General features: G+C 37.7%; 1 protein-coding gene across 1 annotated transcript in view; it reads left to right on the top strand.

The window, feature by feature from the left end:
• Window positions 1-21,054, top strand: part of kcng4a (potassium voltage-gated channel, subfamily G, member 4a) — a 30,203-nt gene extending 9,149 nt beyond the window's left edge. The window contains exon 4 of the mRNA XM_038294015.1: window positions 19,520-21,054. Coding sequence (XP_038149943.1) covers window positions 19,520-20,389 — 870 coding nt within the window. The 3' untranslated portion in view covers window positions 20,390-21,054. The remainder of the gene's footprint in view (window positions 1-19,519) is intronic.
• Window positions 21,055-25,628: the final 4,574 nt, after the last annotated feature.

The following is a 25,628-nucleotide window of genomic DNA, read 5'->3' on the forward strand; positions in this document are numbered from 1 at the left end:
GTTACAGCTTTCTCTGCTCCAACACAGCTGATTTTTAGCTGATTAATAGACTGAACTGCAATCATCAGAATCAGCTGTGCTTAGCAGAGAAACCTCTAAAACCTGCAGGACAGCAGCCCAAACGACTTTGGGCATGCCTGGGTTATGTCAGTTGTCAATCTGAACGACATGCACAAAGACACTTGATTGAATCCTGTCTTTCTGCAGTGGTAAAATTACCTAACTGGGCATGTGTGCTTTTTGTCAACAAGCCACATTTCCACCCATAGTATCATGATGCATAATCCCTGGAATGCTGGTCTGCTGCCACATTAAGCCTCTTGTTTAATTTTGTAGTAATGCCTCGGCCACTCAAAACCTTACACAGGCTTACTCTGGGCACTCCGTACATCTGGAACATGTTTGTTTACATTTTTACCAGCACAGTTTGACGAACAAAGTGGTTTTATCTTCGTTTTTTTTATGCTTGGTTCACAAGGCAAGATTTTAACATTGTCATTTAAGTTATTAGAGCCCCAACACATGACAACAGAAAAATCTTAGATACAATAGGTTGGTCCAACAGTTTGCACTGTACAGCCAGATTTCACTCACTAGACACACAGATAACAGACAGGAATTCTCCCAAAAAACTTGAGCTAAAACGTGAAGGGGAGAGCGTTGGGTAAAGAAGTAGAGATAGCTACACTCTGATATGGAGGTGAATTGTTTTTTGTTTTTTACCCTCAGTGTTTCAGTCAACTTCCTATTTTTGACCACATTCAACAGGCTGTGTAGTTTGGGGAGCACTCCCCATATCAGGAAAAGACAATCATACATGTTGAATGTCCCTAATTGGATGTTGGAGCAATCGCGACATCCTTCCAAACAGGCTAGATCACTCTTAACACACCACAAACAGCAGGAAAAATTTGATTATAAGAATGTTTGCCGAGCCATCTGGATAATCTTGCATCCTTAAGATTATTGGAAGAGAAAATCAGTAATCTTGCCATAGAAGTGAGTTTTCAGGGAATGTGACAGCTCTACAAATGTCAAAGGGCTTCTGTTCTAAATAAAGCTTGGGATTTGATTTTGTGCCAACATGATCCATATCCCAGTTAATGATAATCATCTCCACACCATAAAGCTGCCACCACCATGTTTTACATTGAGGGAATTTTATGCCAAAGTTTTCAAAAATCTTCTTAAAGGGCAGAAAGCAATGATTTCCATGGTTTTGTTCTAACCACAGAACAGTTAACCTGAAATTAGAGGCAACTGGTCTTTCACCTAGTTTTTCTAAAAACATTTCTAAAAGTCTGGTTGCCCCAATCAAGCTTGTTTTTTGGTTGCCATAACCAGGATGACAGAGTTTACTTAGGCATGCTGGGTTACAATTCAGGAAAGACACATTTCTAGTTATGTCTGGCCCTCTTGCAAGTTTTATTCAGTCAGCTATACTCACAACATTGATATGCTATTACGGTGATTTGCAGCTCAACACTCGACTTCAGGTTTTTTATCCTGCTAAAGAATGTAGCAACAGGTGCTGAGAGGCAGCTGAGATCTAAGCCAAAACTTTCGACATAGTGTTCCCTCCAAGCCACAGCTGCCCTGGCATGTAAAAAACGGAGGCAGTAAATGAAAAGTGTTATTACCTCAGCAGGGATCATGAAGTTTGAATAATGCTGCTTTGTAACTTAGGGCTCTGTCACACCTTGATAATTTAGCCAACGTATGCCCAACGTCCCAGAATCTCCTAAAATGCTGGCATACACTTAACTTTCTATGTATTTTTTTCAATTTTGGGGGTATAAATAAAAAATTCATAACGAGTCCAGAGCTTATGTTCAACAACAATCTAGCTTAGGCATAGCACATGGCAGCATAATGCCCATGAAATTATGCATAAGCCACTGTCCTGAGGGGGGCAGCGATGCAGCCGGAGGCGCCCAGTATGCTTAAAAAGATGTCTTTGAGCTCAGTATCAACCTAGCTGCTGATTACCAACTGCGCCCCAAAGAAGAATAAATAAGAAAAAAAGAAAGAAAATTAGCAGTTTTAGCAGATTCAGCATCATGTCTGCTAGGAAATGTGTCTCTCGCTCACCCTATGATGGGAGTGAAGCCTGGAGGAGAACTGACGGTTTCCTCCTGTGAACCCCCCTTTATACTAAAACGCTGCCAATAATGCGTTATACTGTAACTGTACGTTGGAAACACGTTCAGCATTAGTCTGGAACATGTCAGATAAGTTGATATGCATCGGAGATAAGTTCTTGACAAGTTACCAATGGGTTATGCAAAAGTTGCTCATAGGTTTTGGAAAAGCTAGACACCAGGACGTAGTAAGTAACTTACACTTAATGTATTTCAAATGATCAGCCCATGTATAGCATACGCTGGACTACCTCTCGACGTACTTGCTGCATGTCGACGTGTGCCAGCATGTTGCAGCGTACTCATAATTTATCCAATGTATGCCAGCATTTTTGCCACATTTTTCGTACGTCAAGCATACGCTGGTGTAATGATCCAGACAGAAAACCCTCATTTTCAGCCAGAACACAGGATAAGAACTTAAACAGTTTATTCAGAACTCAGGACTTCAGGAGGACATCCACCAAGGACCAGGGATTAATAAGAAGGTAGATGTAGGGTAGTGGCTTGAATGAATTCAAATAATGAAATGCATGAAACCAACCAAACCACTAACCTTATCAGTGCCCTCCCTTCAGCGTGGATCAGCAGCTTGAACAGAGCAAACTGCTCCTTTAAACAGTTGTTGGATGGGCAACAGTTGGGTGGTTTGGAGCACAGAGGCAGGATCAAGGTCCTGGAAGGACCTTGGCAAGAGGGAAAATCTGTGAAGTGGAGGCTTGGTCAAGAGCTTGGTCAGGTAACATGACGTGCTGGATACCGCTTGCTTGTTGGCTTGCAATTATCTGGCCCTGTCTGCCTGCCACAGGCTGTCTTATAACTGCTAAAACACAGCTGAGAGACATGCTGCTGATTGCACTGCAGTGCAGCAGGCAGCAGCTGTAATTGATTGCAGAGCAGTCAAACAGGCCAGAATCATAACAGCTGGTTCAAATGGTCAAGGTGCGACAGGGGCTTTATTCCTTTTTTGGTAAATATTAATGAGGAGACCAGGGGAGCCAAAGGCTAGAACTGATGAGCAACTTCTCTGCAAAGTATAGTTAAATTGATTTAGATTTTTTGAAGAGAAGATACATCTAAAGTGCCTCTGATAAAGACTAATGCCTGTTAATAGTATGTTTTTGGTGTGGGAAATGACATATCTGCAGTTTTTATTATTTTAATATTTTTATTATTCTTTTTTAACAGAGTGTTTTCTCTGTTAAATGAGTGGGTTAATATCTGATTTTGATATTCTCCTGCACAATCTTGTAGCTGCACTGTTTACTATACATAGAATTAAAAGGGAATTAATTCAGTTTGTAAAACAGCATCTGCCTGATTTTGTGTATTTATTAACCATCTGGTTCTTGAAAGGAATGGTGGCAGATTTTGTATGCATTTATGTTGATTTCAATGCTATTTCCCCACATGTGGCACAGACATTATAAAAACAAAGTTGTCATATAACACATGGTTCAACATAAAATGTATAACCCCTTAAAAAAACAACAACTAGAATTGGGAATAAAGCTGTTTTACAAATCAGAAAGACTGGTTTTGCTTGCAAAACCTTTTGAAAGCTAGCATGAGATTCCTATTTGCCAGATTTTGTCTATTTTTTTTTTATCTCAAGAAGCCTTTTACTTTTTATGTAACTCATTTTTCTATTTGTATTTTGTTTTCTCTTCTCTCTGCATCAAAATGAAGCTGACAGAGTCAAAGGCCACATGAGTGAAGGCTGTGAGTTTCCTCTTCGCCTCCTGTTCACCGTTTTGTTGAGTGGACATTTCTCAGTGATGTTATACAACCTTACAACTTGCTGGGAGGTGTGATTATTGAGACGACAGACAGGTCTATGATAAGTAAGGTGAGATGGGTCATGTACCTTATCTCTCCAAGACAGTGAGGTCTTTTTTTCTTCATGTTCAGTTTAAGGCTGCAGTAGCAAAGACGACTACATTCCCAGGTGGATGGCGTATCCCGGACGAGATAAGTCATTTTTCTGAATAAAATGCATCAACATGTGGTGTGTTGTCTTTGCATTGTGGTTGTGCAGGACATACTGTGGTCCTTAACCTGTTATATTTAAAGGGTTCATAGAATGATTATAAAGGGTATTTGGTGTTGGTCCTTAAGGTCTCTGAATAGGGTGTGTAACATTGGTTGGGCTGAAAATGGCATATTTGCTGTTCTATGAGCCCTAATGCAAGGCTGGTTAAAAAATGATGAAACGACAGGTTTACTTCCTTTTATGGTATGCTCATGAATATTTAGATTACCTGTGCACTGATTGGTTGGTTTACAATGAACGAAGCTGCTGAGGGAAAGATGCATCATAGCAACAAGCACTCACTCACTGAAATATCAAATTGTTGATATGGTAGGGTGACCAGATGTCCTCTTTTTCCTGGAGATGTGCTACTATTCATACCTAAAAAAAAATGTCTGGGGGGAAATTTCTAAATCATCCGGGATTTCAGTTGACTACAGTGCAGCAAAACTGGACCAGCCCCGGAGCTGCCGGCTCAGGGGCTCGAATGCCCGGTCCGGTCCAGTCAGTGACGTATTTCCGCCTTAGGGCGCAAAAATCTTTGTCCATTGACCAATAGCTTCTCCGTTACTAAACTGGTACATTGTTGGTTTTTTTTAGGTATGTGACACAATATTGGATCATGCAAAACACAGATTTGCCTTCACATAGCCTCAGGAGGGCAACAAATATGTTAAAAAAGTAAAAGTATGGGTGTTGTTGGCATTCATATAAATATACTGGTGTGTGATAACTTAGTATATGTTTGGTATATGACTATTTGGAATTTATAGCTCCACCAGCCGCCACTGGTTCATATTTGTTTATCATAAAACATATACATATTTTTTATTTGTGTTCAGTTGTAGAAAATTAGACAAGGCAAAAATAGACCTGAAATCATTAACCAATTTATTTAACTGATTTTATTTTTAAAGTCACACTACATATTTTTTTTTTTTTACCATAGTCAAAATTCTTCAAGGATATTTTAAATTATATTTTAGTTTAATTGAAATATTTTTATTTTGAAGCTCAAAACAGTTCACTGAAGTATTTTAATTGACTAAGATTTTTTCTTTTTATAACAGTAGATCCTCAAAAACATTTTCTAGATTAATAGATTGGCTCGCTGCAGCCATAGAGGGCCTGTAGAACAAAATTATACCATCTGGCTTGTTTTAAATTCAACCCAGATTCATTCATTCCATCCATCCATCCATCCATCCATCCATCCATCCATCCATCCATCCATCCATCCATCCATCCATCCATCCATCCATCCATCCATCCATCCATCCATCCAGCTACTAGGGCCAGCTCCTCCGGGGGAACCCAAAGGCGCTCCCACGCCAGCCGAGAAACGTAGTCACTCAAGTGTGTCCTGGGTCTCCCCCTGGTGGGACGTCCCTGGAACACCTCACCAGGGAGGCATCCAGGAGGCATCCTAACCAGATGCCCAAGCCACCTCAACTGGCTCCTCTTGACGTGGAGGTGCAGTGGCTGTACTCTGAGTCCTCCCCAGAAGACTGAGCTCCTCACCCTATCTCTAAGAGAGAGCCTAGACACACTACGCTTAAAGCTCATTTCAGCCGCTTGTGTCCGGGATTATAAAAGTAAAACATATTTGACTACAAAACAAGTTAAAGCCATTCACCCAAGTAGAAAGCAACAAACAGAACCTTTGTCTGAAAAACTGAAGGCCCTCTCTCTGCTCCACAAAAGATCCTAAAATATGTACTGTAAAACATGAACTCTGAAATTCACACCATCCATCCATTATCTGACATGCTTGTCCCGAGTGGGGTCGCGAGGGGTGCCTATCTCCAGCAGTCAATGGGCGAGAGGCGGGGTGAAATTCACACCATGCATAAATAATATAATTGAGGTTTTATATTAGTATAGGAATAAAAGAAGAAGAAGCTACATAAATAAACTAACTTCCCATGAAACACATCTCAGTTGACTTGAATTGCTGTTTTAGGAGGTCCCTTAGGAGAATTTTCCAGTGTGAAACTGGTTTCAGCTCAACTTGAACCTCCACTAAACAAGCAGTTTATGACCAGCAACAGACCTGTTAGCTGGGCCATTCTGTTCCCTATTAGTGCCATATTTTCTGCTCTCCTTGGCTGCTTAGGTGACACAAACATCCAGAGAAATGCTCACAGCTTGCAAAGCTGCAACTTCTTCAAACTTCTTGGTTGCAGCTTGCTCAAGTAACACTGAGGATGTCTCTTTAGATACAGGCACAGACTCACAATCTAGGAAATGCAATATCGAACAGAGAGAGCACAACTGTGGTAAAAGACACATTTCTATTACTCTTATATCTTATTTTTAGTTAAATAATTGGGAATGTATAGATGTGAATGAGTTGTTTTTTTATTAACTTAACTTAAAATAGGATTTTTCTAGTCATAGTGAAAATACTTCACTTTTAGCCACATTCATCGAGTTGCTCTCACAACTATATACTGATACACTGATTTAGGATTAAGTGCTTTTTCCAGGGGAAATTTGACATATGACAAGGGAAAGATGGGACAAAACCAAAACTGTTGATGCAAAATGACTTCTTTGCCTACTGAGCAAAAGCACACCCTAATTATCTTAGTAGTATAGTTTTTCAAGTCCCTGAGTATTCAGCATACCTCCTTCTCCTACTTAATGTCTAAAAAAATCACTTTTCTGTATTTGATTATATTTATAACCCATGAAAACAAGAAGTTGTGGATTATTGTACAAGCTCATAAAATATTTGATCAACTTAATTAGTATCCCACAATAAAAGATAGATAATTTTGCACATAGTTTTATGGGAACTTAACCTTATTTTTGACATTGCAGATGTCATTGAGATAAAGTCAGTTTGCTGCAGTGCAGAGTGACTCTTTTTTGACTCAGTTTTATTGTTTCCATCAGTAGTGCATGGATTGAGTTATCACCTCAATCAAATTACAGTGACTGACTCGTTTGAGCAAATTATGCATCACAGCAAGCTTCATTCATTAATGTTATGAGCACATAACTCATAACAAGAAGTTTGACTCATTTTAGAAAAGGTTAATCACAATTTAATGTGGATGGGGTCATGCTGTGCTACTCACAGCACTCATTTTGGAGAGTTGTTAAACATTTTGGACTGACTTAAAGGAAATACTTGATCAAGGGTTTTTTTTTTTATATAGAAATGTACAATTACACTATTTGAATCATATTTTTGACCTCACTATAAAGGCTTCTTGTTGTATTTTCCAACTGCTTGAAGCTAGGATCAAACTCGGCTACGGTGTCCAGCTTTACAGTGAATCCATTGATAAAGATGAAAGTACTGATTCTAATAAAATTTCAACAGACTGTCTGGTTATGCACCCATATCTCCAGCTCCTGAACTGTGTAGGATTCTATTATGTGCATCAACAAAGCAATTTTTAAAAATTACTGTCTCTGAGGGGGCGATATGATTTGTTACCCTATCTTTGGACTGCCTGGACTTGGCAGCATGAATGAATGTCCCCTGCAGCTCAGATCAGCAGAGCCGACAGAGGGAGCATGCATATATTGTGTTAACATTGCTCTGTGTGGGGTGATTTACATTCACACCTTAGTCTCATATTCTGACAAAGTGTGCAAAGGCGTAACAGAGTCCTCCATTTTTTTAATTTGTGCTAATGCCATATTCTTAATCACAGGGTAAACACTGGAGACAAAACACCACCATCAATCATAAAACTGCTCTCACAGTTTTACAATAGGTGTACTGTATAAAAACCTTCTGTTTCCTCTATATAATTCTGCTTCATTTAATCAGACAATGGAGCACAATAAGGTTTAAATGTCAAGATATTCTCTACAGTTTTTTGGGTTTCAGGCTGGCTGCTGAAAGGCTTTGTTCCAGGAATATAAGGGAAGAAAAAACAGCAGATGGTGCAAAAAGGAGGGCAATAGACAAATTCCTGAATACCTGGGTATGTGTATTTCCTATTTCAGAAACACTTATGCTCACATTTAGGCATGATGTGGCTGGGTTAGCTTTAAAAGGCCCTTTGGGTGTTGTGGAATAAACAGCGAAGAGGAAGGGTACATTTAAGCATTATTTTTTTCTGTTATAGAAACTACTCCCTGTTAACTATTTAATACCACATCCTACAGCTGCCAGACTGCTAACACATCCACAAATACTAAGATTTAAATTAAATGACATAGCTTAAAACAGAATTCTTCTATGCCATCAATCAGCATTCAGATTTGTTTTCTCAGGGTTTCTGTGTGTGGGTGTACATCTGTCTCAGTGCCAAGCAGATTCCATGCCTTTTATAGGCTATCTATGAGAGCTATGTTCCCCTCATCTGATGTGCTGCGTGGCTCCCGAGTGGGATTACTGAGATAGTAGCAAAAAATGAAACGTTTATCCTGTCCTTGTTTGGATGTGACTGAACTGCGCAAAGCAATGACGTTTCACCAGTTAACATATTTTTGGACAATTTTGAATCAGATCTGATGATAATTTTGTATTTATTAAATAGCTACTTAGCCACATAGTTGGAGTAGTTTTAATCAGTTATAGGGGGTAAAGACCACTTTTTAAAGTTTAAACTGTGCACCAGAATTATGAAGAAAAAGGGTTTGAGTGACCTTGTCCTGGTAATTGGTATCAGAAGGCCTTGTCTGACTATATATGGATCTTCTTATTTTTTTGATTTTTAAAACACATACATCTCTTAAGCCCCATTTACACTACCCTTTTGAAACTGTGCCGACATCGGTCCGAACATGGTAACCGAGATAACTGTTGAATGTAAATGGCAGGAACAACTGAACCGGACTGTGCAAGACCCAACCAAACCGTGCTAAACTGATACTAGATCATCAGTAGAGCTGGCACGGTTCAGTTCTGGCTCAGTTCTCAGATAACAAAGAGCGCATGAACAGACCACGTCATCTCCTTACAGTCAGCTTCCGTAATCATGAAATTTCAGACATTTATAAAAATACTAGCTTTCCTATCGTGCCACGCGATTTCCAGTGATGATTCTGCTTAGCAGTGTGATGAACCTCAACGTCTATCATTGTTTACCGTGTCTGTAAGCCTTGATTAAACAATCGTTTGTCGTATCCACTTCCTAAAAGCCGACTCTGTTGGTTAAATTCAACAAAGGCTGCCTTCTTCGTCTGACTCTCCACTAACAATGAAATATCACAATTATAACCAAACTTCCTGAATGTTATAGGCGCCGCAATGTTGATTTGCTTGTTTAACTCTAGAGAGCAGTAGAACTGTAGATTGTCATTAGGAGGTGAGGAACTGTGCTAGAGTGATGTGTAAATGGTCGTAAGGAACCAAGCTCGGCACAGTTAAATTAAGTTGGTCCAAACTGGGCATGGATGGGTTTTCAGAGGGTGGCGAAATTAGTTTTCAGATTTACAAGGAATCATCTAAAACAAGTTGTGAGGAGGAAAATGTCGGTGAGACGAGGAGAGAATGTGTTGACTAGTTCAACATGCTACAAAAGGGCAACAGGTGGTCTAATAACCGACAACTTGAACAAAGGTCTGTAGAACACTATGTCTGGACTTATAACACCGGAACCATCGAAGCAGATGGGCTACAGCAGCAAAGGACTACACCGACTACCACATTTTTGAGCTAAGCACAGGAAACTGAGGCTAGAAATGAAAAAGTTGCAGAAATGTTGCCCGGTCAAATAATCCTTAATTTCAATGGCTTTTATGAAAACTATGGTGGAATATGTCTGACACCTTATTGAATGTATGTTGAGCAGGTCATAAGAGAGTTCTGAAGGTAGGACAGACAGACTCCAAACAAAAATGAACAAGGTTTGCCTGAGATACTTATCAGTGAGTGCATATTTTTCGTCAAGTGCAGCATAATCTACAAATAGTAATAATTCAAATTATATCTTCCACTTTAATTCTTATTATTTTTACTGTTGTGATTAGGGGTGAGTATTTGCATGCGTTTTGTGATATGATACGTGTAACGATACTTGGTACACAATACAATATCATCTCGATATTGTAGTATTATTATATATTGCGATATTATTCTTAGGTATCAAAATTAAATGTATAGATAAAAAAAGCAAGTGTTGTAAATGTTGATCAGAAGATGTTTATCATTTAGTTATTTCCCTCAATGCTTTAGGTAAAAATTTATAGTTATTTTAAAATTTACACTTGGAACTGAAAGATCGATATTATATCGGGCAGCCGAAAATTGTGATAAATCACCAAATAAATTTTTTTCCCACATCTTTACTTGTGTTTTACTTTATATCTAAAACAATTTACCCTTTCATTTGAATAGATAACCTAAGACATTGAACCTTTTTGTTTGCTGACATTTTCTGTTTTTGTGCAGTTTGCATGTTCTACCTGCAGATTTGTGGGTTTGTTTTGTTTCTATGGATTGTCTTCTAAGTCAACTTTTAAGTGACTGGTCGTTCTTTAGCAATACCTTATGAGTCACAGGACAGAATAAACAGACTAACAAATGCCTGATTATCACAGAGTCTTTTGAGAAACCAATGGGACTGTAAGCAGGTCTGTTAAGATGCTCAGAGACCAATTTTTTGATAAACACGTTTCACTTAATGTTTCAAATGTGCTGTTACAGAAGATTCTCACTCATCCAGGTCATGGTCAGGCTTGAAAAAGTTCAGTGTAGGAAACTGGACATGACGTTTCGCCTCTCATCCAAGAGGCTTCTTCACTACTAGTGGTGGGGATCACTAATATTAATATACTGTAGGTCTAACAAAGAATTAGGGGGGGACAAATAGTGGCTCTATTTCTTCCCGCTGGATTGACCTGTTACAGGTAGACAGGACGGGACAGCTGGTGGACTGGTGGGAAAATACACAAGTTGAGTTCTGAACCAGCAGAACCACAAATGAAAGCAATAAACTGATGTTGAGAAGCGGTAAGAGAGCTGCTGCAGACACACATCTCTCATTTAAACCAAATTATAACAGCTGTTCTGCTACTGAGGTCTTATAAACAGCAGCAGGTGTCACTGAGCTTGCAACATTTGCTGAGGGTGGTTTAATATGTTGACATTTTTTAAGGGTTTCTTTATATTTTTATGGGTGTCTTTTTTTTTAATCTTTTTATTAGGCCTTTTAACTTTGTCTGTGTCCTATATGCACATTCTGAGCCTATTTCTTAACAAAAGTTTGTTGTAGTCTCATAATAACATTGAAGGTTATTTTTATTTTTATGAAAGTTTAACAATTTGAATTCAAACAAAACTTAGTTCCACAGCTTTGTTATATGCATGTTTTCCCTGTTATCCCAAGTGGATTCATAGGTGTACACAACAGATGTAGGATTTATTTTTAGTACAAATAAAAAGTCAAATAGCAATAACCAAATTATTGGGCTGAAATATTTGCAAGCAACCTTGGTTTAAGTTTATTCTATTCCAGAATAAATTACTATTCTTATCACAACTATTTTTCCCTGTGGTAACAATGACAACTACAGAAATGATTTAATAAAAAGACTATATGTAAATATCTTATTTATACATCTTAAGCTGGGCATACACTGTACGAGTTTTTGCCCTTTTTTGGCCGATTCTTCGGTCGTGTGAAGAATTTTTTGGATCCGGCTGAGTTTCAGCCTCATCATGCATCCTGTGTCGTGTAGTATACAGGGGGCACGAGGGGCGATTAGCCTCTCCCTCATGACCAACTCTGATAAGGAATCGTAAGGTTGGAAAAAAAAATCAAACAAGTTTGAAATTAAGTCGGCCTTCATGAGGTGTTAGTAGATAAATCCTGCCGTTGAAGCAAAGCTGAAGAGCAGAGAAAAGCAGAGTTCTTCTTCCTGATTGACGAGGTCGACGTGTGGTTTTTGGATATGCAGTGTGAGCAGTTAGATCGCATCAGAACATAAGTCCGTACAGTTTAGGAAACATACATTGTGAGCTGTGAACTGTTCAACCCTGCTGTTTTGTTGTACAGTCTGAGATGTTGAGTACAATGATCGAAAATATCATAGAGTTTATGCCTGGGTGTGTTTGCATCTTTCATGCATTGTCTATACCCACTTCCCTTCACAGGGTTATGGGTGGGCTGGTGTCTACCTCCAACACTTATGGTCAAAAGCTGAGCACACACTAGACAGGTCATCAAGTCTACCACAGAGAAAAACAACCCACAGAATTAACAACAATGGACACACTCTTAGACCGTAGACTGATGAAGATTAAAAACTCCCTTATATCTGATATTGGAGTGTGTGCCTATATATGTATAGGTATGTATAGGGATAGGTACTGTTTATGTTCTACCATAAAATAATGCTAATAAAGCATTTATATCAAAGGTTAGTATGTTGATGTCAAAGACTGAACCTGTCCAGCAGAGAGGATTTCAGAACCAATGTCCACTTAAAAATATGCAAAAACAACCCAAACAAGTAATAAGTCCATAGTTACCAGGTCTTAATGCAAACCTCTGTTACCTGTGGAAAGGTATCACCTAAATGTAATTTCTCTTTTTTTTTTTATCTCATAGTGTCCCTGCCCCTCCATACCATGCTTGAAGACAACATGCTGCTTTCAAGCAGAAACACTTTGGGATTCAAACCCAATAAGATTGTATTGCAAGACAACACTGTTACCAAATACCCCACTGTGCAGCCTATACTTTGTACCTCAACAAATAAATAATTGAGACCTAAAGGGAATAACCTTGTCACCACTGTTGTTATTCACTATGTTACCTTTTACTGACTTTCTTCCTCACTTGTTTGCATCTCTTAGCTCCTCAGTCTAATCTCTTTGTTTTTTTTCGGAATCTAAAATTCTTTATTACCTCATTACATCTCTATTTGATACAGCACTTGATTGCAGAGGAGTCCTAATTTTAATCAGGTTTGCTGGAACAGAGACATTTCTAAAACATCAGGGCAGGGTTCCCTGGGGACCAGGGTTGGGAACCATTGCTTTAGGGTTAATGTTAGTTCAAAAAACGTTATGAATTGGTGTTGTTTTATCAGCAAAGAACCACACACGTTGACACTTGCTGTACTTTGTCATGCTTGCAGAAATCAGGTAACTAGAGACCATTGAAACAGCAGAAGTTGTCACTTGATCCTTGCTATTGAATAACCCATGAGTAGAGAATATTGGTGACTTATGTCGACACAAAGAAAAAAAAACCTTCCTATTCTTTCTCACTGTCTTTTCCCCTTAGTTGTCCTTGTCATCTATCTAACCCCCTTTCACTCTTTCCTTTAATCTGAGGGCATTCATTTGCAGCATGGGGGAAAGCTGAAAAGATTATTCAAGGTCTGCTGCAAGAACAAAAAAACCCTTTCATGGGCAACATTTTATCACTTCTTTTGTTCTTTTTTCCACTTCCAGCTTCTTTATTCAGCATCGATGCAGAATCATTATGGCCAATGGAATCCAAGAACAAAATCTAGAGTCAGTTATAAGGTTAAATAAATGGTTATCATTTAAAAAGCAATATTCAGTAAGAATATTTAATTCATTCAGATCTAGGATGTGTTATGTGAGTGTTCCCTTTATTTTTCTTAGCAGTGTATATAGGAAAAGCATTTAATGGCTGCAAACAAATTATGACAGGGAAGTCATTCTGTAGAATCGTTTACATAAAAACACAAACAAATGTGATTATATAACTGACATAAAGACAGTCTGGTATAAAATATGCTTTTCTTTATGCTTTCAGACATGTTTTTACATTCATTTGTTTATTCACTCGTTTAAGTTTTATGTAATATAATTTAGTTAAAGTATGAATCGGTTCGCTGTTTTACAACCTATATTATCATATGAAAACCTTTGTCTTTATAACCATCAGCTCTTTTGTTCAGTAATGTAGTGACCTCAAAAAACATACAACTCTAATGTAGAAGAACAGCGATTTTGGCTTTAGTTCTTTTGTCCAGAGTTGTGTTTTTTCCCTATCTTCTTTTTTTGAGTCCTTGAGGAGTTTTTGGTATTAATCTTTTTTATGGTTTTTATTTGTAGTTGCTTTGCTTTCATACATCTGCGTTGGTGCAGGACTTAATACACAAAAACAGAAAGCCTTATTGTTCTCAAATAAGAAAGGGCTCTCTCTGAACAAGATGTTTCATGCTTCATTGAAACTGACATGCACAGCTCCTGGTTAGTCCTCATACTGTAGGTCCCCCTTAATGAGGCCTTAGTGTTGAACATACCAAAGGAAAAACATGCTCACATTATGTGTCAAGAACAAGCTGCAAGCTGTTGATCATTTTGTTTTCTTGGGTAAAGCAAAACGATTATCTGTTCTTGCAACCTGTATTAGTCTCACCCTCATTCTGTCGATTGGACTCATCTGATCCTTTTCCCAGCTATTAGGATCTATTTTTTCCTGATAATTCTCTGTTCATTTAAACCACATATTCATTTACTTACACCTGGTCCCTCATCAGCTGTGGATATGTATGTGTTTTCTCTTGGTACATCATTTCATTTAAATGGAAGCAGTTTAATAAACCAAGGACGCTTGGTTGATTTATTATCTTTGCATGGAGAAAAGCTCAGAAATTCTTTAAAATTCTTGAAAAGTTTGAGGTCAAGGTTTTCTCACTGTGAAATATGAAAAATGTTTTTCATATTTCACATTTGCAAGTTATCTTTACATAATATGCATTAATAGATTTAAATGAAAACTCTGCCATTAAAGTAAAAAAATGTAATGATTACATCAGCTTACCATGTGTAAACCTCACGTCCTTCTCAATTACCCAACCCTCCCAACCTCACCCCCTGTTGTCTTTGTTCTAGTTGACATTGAGAGACTGTAATGCAAACTATAATATGAAACCCCATCTTAGGAAGCTGTGATATCACTGACTATATGTCCTCTGATGGTTGTGTGGAGGAGTTAAGGTCGTAATGGTGTTCGTTTTCTGGGAAGGCATTGTGTGCCGCTTCTCAAAAAGGGGAAAGTCAGAGGGGAAATTCTTCCAGCTGTAACAAATGGCGTTATTCTGCAGGTCAGTAAGGGTCAGGACGCTCTTATGGTACCTAATGTCAGCAGAAGGGGAGAACATAAAGATCTGAGGATGGAAATAAATGAGTGGTGGAAACGTGGCAGGCCTAACATATATACCACAGGGAGGGAACGTCTCAAAGATTAATATAGAACAGCCTGGCAGGAGTCTGAGAAGAGGGGAAAACATGAGCAATTCAGGTAAGATTGAGGAGAAGAGGTGTAAAGGTTAATATTATGGTATGATTTATTGAAGCAATGACTCTTGGGAGGAAGACTTTTAAACCACTGAATCTCTCATCTTGTTTTCTAACCTCCCTTTGGTTAAGAGACAAATTTGGTCCTCTGGAGAAATCAAAGGGGCTCAGAGATCACCATTATGGGTCCCTTTTTCAATCTCTAGGCAGGTTAAGTAGGCGGGAAAGGCAGGAAAACTGACCACAGTACTGATTCCATTTTACTACAGAAATAATTTAAAATTTAAAATATTGATATATGTCTGCTTTTTCCAATAGTTTGTTCTAGTTAATCCGAATTATTCTGATCACTCAATGTGATAAATTTTTAATGCAACCCACAAGTAATTATTTCTTAATTCTAAATTTAAAAACCCTTTATATAAATTAAATATTAAAATGGGAAGTCTTACTTAAATTGTCTTCTTCAATTGTTTGTTAAAATATTCAATCAGCCATCATTATAAAGTAACCAAATGCCTCTTGGTATTAAGATGCTGCAAAAATATCATGACGAAATTCTAGCAGGAGAGTCGAATGTGGAAGAAATGGGATTTAGCTGTATCTGAGCTTAACATTGTTGTTGGTGCCAGAAAGACAGACAGACTGGTCTAAATATTTCAGAATCTGCTGGGATTTTTTTCACACGCAACTGTCTCTCAGGTTTACAGAGAATGGTCTGAGGTCAGTGGAGACTGGCCAGGAGCTTCCACATAACATCATGGATGTTCTGATCTGCAGCTACTGAGTGATGCAATAATGTTAATCTGTACCAAAATCTAAGATGAATTTTTCTGTTACAAATTTATCCAATAGATTCAATACAATAGCAAAGTACAAATGGACAGAAGTGAAGACAATGCTATCTTGCATGCACTAAATGCAAAGATCCCTCACCAAATGTCAGTACAAATGGGTAAATCCTAAGGACGTGCAATTTTAAACCCTAAATTGTTTTTAGATTATATGTAACCTGATAAAATTGTTGAAGAATGAAAGCTCACACTAATGTCAACTTGTGTTTTAACCAGCTATGCGTTGCTCTGCAGGAATAAAGCAATTGCCTCAGAGTGACATTGCAGTGATGATCCATGGATGAGGCAGAAAGGACAGAAGGGATGAGTGTAAACAGGAGTGTGTGAAGGATGCATGTACCTGCATGAATCAACTGTGTGGAAAGATTTGTTCACTGAAGGTGTGATGGATTTAATGCGGAAAGAGAGCAGCGGGAGACAATGAAGGATTAAGGGGGGTAGGGGGATGTCCGGAGAGGGCATTGGAAGAGGAAACAGAATGAGTGATGAGAAGGTGGAAATAAGGTGGAAATACTGCATAATAAGGGATAGAGAGGGAGCGTGTTGAGAAGAAACTGAGGCACAGTGCCAAAAGACAAATGTAGATTGTGTACAGTGACTTGTGTGCAATCAAGAAGAAAAAGCAAGGAGAAGACATGAATAAAGAAATTAAATCTTCTTTAAAAAAAAAAAGATAAATAACAACAATAAAATCATGTAGAAAGATTTTTCTTTTCTTTTATCAAACTCGCAAGAACATGCTTGGTGGGGAGCAGGGGTCCGTTTGACGAAGCAGGTTTAAAGAAGCTCAGATTCAAAGGAGACGAAGATGGCGAAGAAGAATATTGTTGCTCAAGTTATCGCCTAAGTTTATATGTAGCCGGCTATGGCAGACCATTTTTACATTTATTCAAAGCTCTCTCCTCCCTCTTCACTAAAATAAGATTCTTCCTGAACAAAATCCCACTCCTAAACTAACTGTAATAATATATTTTTTATTGCGTTTTTGCAGCAGAAACATAATTTCAGAAAGTTACAAAAACAAAATTATACTAGTAAGAATTAAGATGTGTATACCTAGAAATGTTTACACATTTTAAGTGGCGGTTATGGCATTTATCAGCTTGACTGAATATGTATTTATGATGATTTGTGATTTTTTTCATCATGTTTGGGAAGAAAAAGTTTACCTTATTGCTAACTTATGTACTTAGGATGGCCTTTGACTGTCCTATCTAATTATTAATTAAGTTTAATTTTCTCATTTTTAGTAATCTTTTAACATTTTAACACAATCATCTTATTTCAATTATTAATTATTATTCTGTTTAATTGATGTTGTCACCTCTTAGCCACTGCAGTGTCCTCAGTGTCCTTATTTTTCTCATCTACAGCACATTAAATTGTCTTGCCACTGATATAAACTATCTATATAAGCTGTATTTATGTTGGTTAAAAAAAGAGTTAGACATGGTCTCACCCTCAACACTGACTTAGAACTGCCTGCCTTGCTTTACCAATATATTGAATGATACACTGCAGGAAATGATGGGAAAACCCATCTTCTGTGCAAGATATTCATAACTGCACCAACAGTAACAGAAGATAAACAACAAGCTACAGGTGCACGTTGTGCTTGGTCTGCACCTTGCGTCATTATGTCCTCAGGAGTTTATATTACAGTTAAAGATTGTGGGGTAACAGTAGTTTTCAAAAAGAAGTTGACTTTAAGCATAAAAATAAAATTGGGTGGGACTGCTATTTTTGATGCACTTCTCATTATCACAGTGCCACATGAAGATTGGTTCTTCAATGTTATATACTAGCATCACTTATGGTGTTATATGTGGTGAAGAATCTCTGTTATGCTGTTATTGATTACTTTGTAAAGCAAAATAACTGGAAGTACAGTCTAGCTGGTGCTTTCTGGCATAGCATGACCTGTTCGATATTCATTCAAATACAATATTATTCCTGCTATATGGCTTGAAATGTTGTTTTTGTTTTGTTTTTTCAGTTTAGTTTGTTTCAGTGCAGGCTAAAATTCTATAGCTTGGTATACAGTGTTTTCAGATATTAATTAGTTTAATTTATTAATAACTCAAGTAATATTATACTTTTTGAATTTATTAATTGAATCCAGTTGGGTTTGAATTTAAGTAAAAGGGAAGTCGTTTAAAAATCACAAGTATTTTAAATTATTAATACAGTACAACTGCATAGTAACATTGCCGAGAAACTAGTTACTGTGATTGTTCTATAATAAAGAACAGAAGAAATTTGTTACTATTAGACTGCCATTAGACTGCTGATTATTTTGTAAAATGGGTTATTTTATTGAATTTTATTATATTTATTATATTTTATCATTATAAAAAAAATTATGAAAATGCTAGAACTGTAAATTTGAAGTCATATGTTTATATTACTGTTTATATATATATATATATATATTTTGTTTTACCTTTACAAAAAGATGAAATTGTCCAGAGAGCTGTTCAAAACTAAATTGTTTTAAACTTGTGTAAAAAAAATGACAAATAAATTTGTCTGTCTTAACATTAACATTAAAATTAATGTTCCCATCACTGTAAAGGCTGTTTTGGGATTGAAATCTCACTGCTTTGTGAGATCCCCTAAGTAGTCGTATAGTAAATAACCTAACTAATTACAGTGTGAGTGATGTCATCAGCCTCCTTTCTGTCTTAGGCATCTGTCCCATGGTACATAAGTCTCAGTTTTTTCAGTTTCACAGCATCTGGATTTGTGCAGGATAGATGCTGTAGGAAAACACTGCAAAAAAAGAAAAAAAGGAAAGAAAGTCAGCAGCATGGTATCGATGATGTGCCTGAAGCATTTTCTGCTAAATGCGTTGGCATCATGTATTCCCATTGGCTTCTGGTGGTGTGATGATTCAAACCAGATGTTGCAGAGACATCCTAAGGCTTAAAATATCTTTCATTATTATTTCATTGCTTTTCCTTGATTACACTTAGAGGGTGAGTTTGATTGGGTTTTGCCGCAGCTTTAACACACTGTTGCATTAATCTTTGAAGTCTTCTCAATTAAATAAATGATGGATTTTGTCAGTGTGTTATCTATCAGTGCAGAGGTAGTAGCTCTAGCATACCGAGTGACTAGCTCATGATTTATTAATGATTAGTGCGGATGATTATCTGACCTCAGGATTTTATCTCCCCCCTCCATCTTCATGTGTTTCCCTCCCCATCTGTCTTCTTCTCTGTCAATTCTCCACTCCTTTCATCTTCAATCTCCCTGCCCCCCTTCTTCTGAATGCATTTCTTTTTTCATACCTCAGGGTGAGTGTTCCTCCAAATGCTACAACATGTTCATCATAGAGACGGTGTGTGTGGCCTGGTTCTCCCTGGAGTTCATCCTACGCTTCATTCAGGCCCCCAGCAAGCTCGATTTTCTCCGAGGGCCGCTCAATATCATCGATGCCATGGCCATCCTGCCCTACTATGTTTCACTTGTGGTGACGGAAGAGGATCAGAGCTCTGAGCATGAGAGGCCTGGTGGAGGTAAGGGCTACTTGGACAAACTGGGTCTGGTGCTGAGGATCCTGCGGGCGCTGAGGATTCTGTACGTGATGCGGCTAGCTCGCCACTCCCTCGGCTTACAGGTGCTGGGGCTGACGGTCAGGCGCAGCACCCGGGAGTTTGGCCTCCTTCTTCTTTTCCTCTGCGTAGCTGTCACCCTTTTCTCTCCTCTCGTCCACCTTGCGGAAAGTGAGCTTACAGGCACCCATGATTTCAGCAGCATTCCCGCCTCTTACTGGTGGGCGATCATTTCCATGACAACCGTAGGTTACGGTGACATGGTGCCGAGGTCCATTCCAGGGCAGGTTGTTGCGCTGAGCAGCATCCTGAGCGGGATTCTTATTATGGCTTTTCCAGCTACCTCCATCTTCCATATGTTCTCCCGCTCCTACCAGGAGCTCAAGATGGAGCATGACCGTTTGTTTAAGGAGGAGTGTGAAGCCGCTGCTGCAGCTGCTGCTGCCACAGGCGTGCAGGAGGTAGGAGGTGAAGACAAGAAGGAGGAATCACCTCAATCAGAACATCAGGAGGAAAATAAGAATCAGTCAGTGGAGTCTCTGGCTCTGCTCGGTAATGGTGGTGAAACTACAGGAACTAATAACCACAGTCTTCCAGCAGCAGCTTTTTAAAGATTCATGCTGGGTGCTGAACTTTCATTAAAACAAGTTCACTAATCTTTGTGCCGCTTAGAATATGAGTACTACTAAGGAACTAATACCCCAAAAGCCTAACTGCCCATTAATGGCAACTGCATTATTTTGGATACAAAAAAATCTTTTTTTGTATTTTGTTTTTCTTTTCAATGCATAGACAAGGAAAATGAAGATAAGCTGGAGGACTAAGCACCCTTTAACCTAAATGGTTCTCTGTTTCTGACTAGAAGGCATCTGCAGCAATATTAGAAACAGGCTGCTTCCATAAACTTGAAATATTAAATCCAAAGTCGCTTCTCCTTCCACTGTGAAAATGCTTAAGACTGACTGCAACCTTTGTTCTATTTTCATTTCTATTCAATATGTTGCCTAAAGTATGATCTAAAACATACTTAACCTTTCTGCCATGAATGCAAATAAATGCACCTCCTAGTTTATATATGAAAAGCTTCAAGCCATGTTCTGAAAAGAATTAATCAATGCATTGTAACCCATATGTAATGTATATCCATCGTTCTCACATTTTTAAAACTATGACCCGATGAATAAGTGATGGTTCTACTGTGACTCTTACTTGAACTGCTGTGAGAAGATGTTTACCCCCTGACAGATTTGTTCTGTTTTTGCTGTTTTGTCAAACTTGAAATCTAAAAATCTGAAAAATAAACGTTCAGTATCAAAGAGAACCTGAGTTAAAAACAGAATAACAGTTTTTTTTTTAAGTGCGTAAAGATATTCAGACCCCCCTGGCCTATATGTTTAGATATAGGCTAAAACAAATCATCACATTGATTGTAATTCATTGTTTAAAAATAAAAAAATCAACTCATTTAGTAATTCTAAATTGGATTATACAGACTATAAAACATGTCATTTGCTGGGAGAACAACTATCTCAAACTAAACGTTAGAGCAAAACTGTACAGCATATACAGTACAGTAGTAAAGTATTTTGCATTTAAAAAGAAAAACTTTTATCTATGGATAAATTGTAATTGGGCACAAGTTCTTATCAACTGCTTTAAAAAATCATTACTAGCTTAAGTCCCCCCCCCCCCCCCCCCCCCCCCCCCCAATAACTGCTTTAAAGCATGTGTCTTTAGTGAGGTTTGGAACAGGGCTAGCAATTCAGAGGCAGGGCTATTGTGCTTCAGGTACTTTGTTTTGGTGTAGAAACCAAGGTCACCTTAAGGTCACAGACTGACTGGGACCATATAAATAGTCCCAGATCATAAGCCCACCACCACAATGTTTGACTCCAGGTGAATATGGTCAAGCATCATGATTGGTTCATATGTTGATGTTCTTTTTTTTATTAATAATGTGGTATTTTTACACTTCTGCATACACAATGGTGTAGAACTACCTGGATACACACTCTCCACAAAGGCCTGACTTTGTCTGCTTAGTCCAAAAAAATACTTTCCCAAAAACTTTAAGGTCATCAAAGTGTTTTTCATAAATGTGTGCATTACCTCTCTGCTCTTCCATGCGGCTATGTTTTACCCTGCCTGTTTTTCCTTCCCGTTGAATCCTGACCTTTGACCTTAAAGGTTTGTCCTGGAGTAATTTTTATTTGCTGGTCGCTACTGGGAGTGCTCTTTACAGATGTTTTCTCCATCTATGAGCAATTGTTCTCTGTGTTGTTTTCTTGCCTACTTCATGTTGTCAAACAAGTTCTATTTAATAGATGCCATGATTCTACAGGTCTGACAGTAATCACGCCCTTTTTGATAAAAAATGAAATCCCCTTTTGAAAGATTTGCTCTTCTTGATATATCCAAATTTGTTTCAAGCTCTGAAACCAGTAAGAGTGTTGAAAATGGAAAAGCAAAAATGTCTGTAAGGGGGTAAGTAGATTTTCACAGCCCTGTACTGCAGGATGATCCCTACTGTAATTTTATAATTAGGGAATAAAGGGATGGAGATGAAAAGGAAGTATTTGTTTAAGACCATGAGGGTGGGTGAGTGAGTGAGAGTGAGCGCTAAGAACCATGAAATGTACTTTAATGCTCCAATAAAAGCTCTCCTTGTAATGTGGGAGAAATCCATTTTCTGGTTTGGAATTTTTTTTTGGTTTTTCAGGGTACGACGCTCTAATCTTCTTGGCTCACCGTGGATGCACAATCAAATTCCTGCAGCTGAAAGAGAAGACGACCCGAAACATCTGTTGCAGCCAGACACTCAGATAAGCACTCAGTGACTTCAGTCAAAATCCTCTTCTTACATCATCCACTGGTTTCTGTGTACCAGGTTAACTAATGCTGCAAAGATGCAACTTTCTTCACAATTCTAAGGGTCAATGAAAGGTATCTGTGCCGTGTACTGCACTAGAAATAAGTTCCAGTCTTTGACTGACCAGTCCTTTCCTGCTCAGTTTGGTCCTGGTCCCGTCTTCACATTGATCTAAAGTATTTTATTTTTTCCTGAGAGGACAAAGAGGCTGTAGGGAAACATAGAGACATGCCAGATGTGGATTTAATCTAGATTAAAGTTGGGATTATAACCCTCACATGCACAGGTTTTAGCCTGAAACTCAGCTTCATCCATTATTTTTCAAATCTAAGCAACTTTGGTCCAACCAACGTGCAATACGGTTCAGTTTCATTGGCTCGTCTCTGATCGGATTTATAGGCGTTGCGGTGGCTGGGGCTTCTGCAGCAGTTAACATGGTGCAGGCCATGCAAGTGTAATGACATAATCCAACTTTTCTTGATCAAATGTGGAGGATTACGCAGACTAAGGGTATTGTCTGTCTGTATACTCAACAGCTAAACCATAAAAGATTTTGCTGTGGTGCTCATAACTCAAAGATCAAAAGCTAAGCGGATAATAATTCCTATACTGGTAAAAAAAATAAAATAAAAAAAGGAGTATATTAAATTTGAGTGCTTTTTATTGCTTTAATTTTTTTTGCGTCTAGGAAGGTGAAAACCACCAAACAAAAACAAAGAAAACTTAGAGAAAAATCTGACAACTACTACCCAACATAATGTAAGTCATTTAAGATCCCTAAACTGATGCCTTTGAAGAAAAAAACAGTGATCATAATAATAAATACAAAAACTCTTTTTAATTTTAATTTGTGCAAATAAATCTGGCATGCCTGAAATTTTGAAAAGATCACTGGTTGGTTCAGATGATGAGTTTTATGTGTTCATAACCTTATACACATCCATGCTATGTAACGGCTAAAAATGTAATACAAATTTTAACTCAAGCCTCACTCACAAATATAATTGTTCCAAATTAAACAAGTAAAGAAGTCAGAATACTTTTTGTTTTGTTTGTTTTGTTTTTTGGCAAAATTAAACATACAACAACTTTCAGAGACAATATGGGACAACTCCCCACATATGAGGACTACCTACACATCAGCCACTTATGGTAACACACAGATGTAGTTATATATAAAAAAAACTTAATTCAGCATTTCTTGCATATCTTGTTATTTGAAATATTTAAGATCAAGAAAACTTTACTGACCCTTGCGGGGAAATTATTCCGTCCCAATGAGCAGACAAAATACACAGAAATAGGATAAAAACTTTTAAAAAAGAAAGTTGAAGTAAACATAATACAGATTAATTAGTTAATCTAAGGTTATCTAATCTCGTCGATCATTTATTGGTTAATTGGTAACTGTATCAAAATGGATTTTCCATGACATGAAGGGCCTTTTTTATTATATGATGAACTGCAAACTATGGTCCAGCAGCAGTTCTGATGAAAATAAAAAAAGAAAGATTGTGTTTCCTCCAGGTGTTGTGTTATCAGAACATTGCAGCAGATTTTTAATAGCCTGAGTCACACGCGACAGCAGAATATAAAAGCGGATCTATAAAAGCTCTATTTGAAAAGACCCAGATCCTGTACCTGTAATTACCAAATGTTAAATGACTCCAATCAGCACTAGAGGAAAAAAAACATATTGATCAGAAAATCTTATCTAGAAAGTTTAAATAAAAAATCTCATGAAAAATGACTGTAAATCAACTATCAGTAGATGTTTTTGCCAGAGATGGTTATTGTAGGGCCAAAAATTATTGCTTTTGTTTTGAAGGAGTTGTTTTCCTGGAGATGAATGGCCTTTTTGATGAATGTGTTCCAACAAAGAATAATATGTAGAGTTAATATGATGGCAGCTTTTCTATATTGTTTTTCCATATGCTATTGACAATCTTTCCATTACTTAATTGTTTTACCATTAGCATCAAATCCTGTATGTGTGCAGATTATGGTGTTGGCAGACTGTTTAGTTGGTAACCTAATAAAACTATGATTAGCTCTAGTGGTAGCAGGGAGGGGTTAATTGGACAAACTGTTTATTTCTTTTAATCAAATTTTTCTTTCTATGAATTATTGCCTATTGTTTCTAAATACTGCTAAAAAAGGGGTATTAAACTTATTCACACGTGTGGCTGAATTCAAATGGAAAAGTAATAATTAGGACATTTCAAGGTTGTATTACTTATATATTTTTTATGATTTGCTGTATTTCAGTTTTGACTAAAATTACAATAAACGTCGCTTGAGGGAAGAGAGATGTATTACAGACATAAGAAGACTAATTACCTCCCTCCTGCATTAACTCCTCTTTTCAGTTCAGATACACCACAACACCTACAAGCCACTGGAGAGGAGCCTGTTTCTGCAGATCTCATCGGGATGGATCCCTTGTTCTCCTTTTAACCTACTTTTTTTTTTCCATCAGGGCAATCAGACACAACTGTGCTGCCAAAGACATCTGCACTCCCCTGCAGAACACAAATTACAGGGTTTAACTTCACTTCATGACCAGAATACTATCAACATCCGTGTTTTAGTACAACAGAGTTTTTTTTTTTTTTTAGATTGTTCTTCTTTCTAACAACTTTTGGATGGTTTTTTTTTGTCTTATTTCTTTTTTACCTCTTTAAAAATCAATGAAATGACTGTTGAGCTGAAAAAAAAAATAATTATTTGAGTCAAACATCACTGCACAACAGGATTAGAGATAATATATTTTATATTCTACAATTTATTCTAGCAGTTCAAGCGTGAAACAAACCAATAAAAATGTGGAAGTATTTTTCCTTTTTCATTCAGCTTGCCTTCCCGCACTGTATTCAGATAAGAGTTTTTGCACACTCCCACACATTTATGATTATGGTAATTTTTTTAAGTAGGACAATTTCCTGTCCTTTGACAGTCTGTATGTCGGAGGTCACAGAATG

Source organism: Cyprinodon tularosa, unplaced genomic scaffold (genome assembly GCF_016077235.1).
Source record: "Cyprinodon tularosa strain WSP-4 unplaced genomic scaffold, ASM1607723v1 ctg332, whole genome shotgun sequence".
NCBI classification, from domain to species: domain Eukaryota; kingdom Metazoa; phylum Chordata; class Actinopteri; order Cyprinodontiformes; family Cyprinodontidae; genus Cyprinodon; species Cyprinodon tularosa.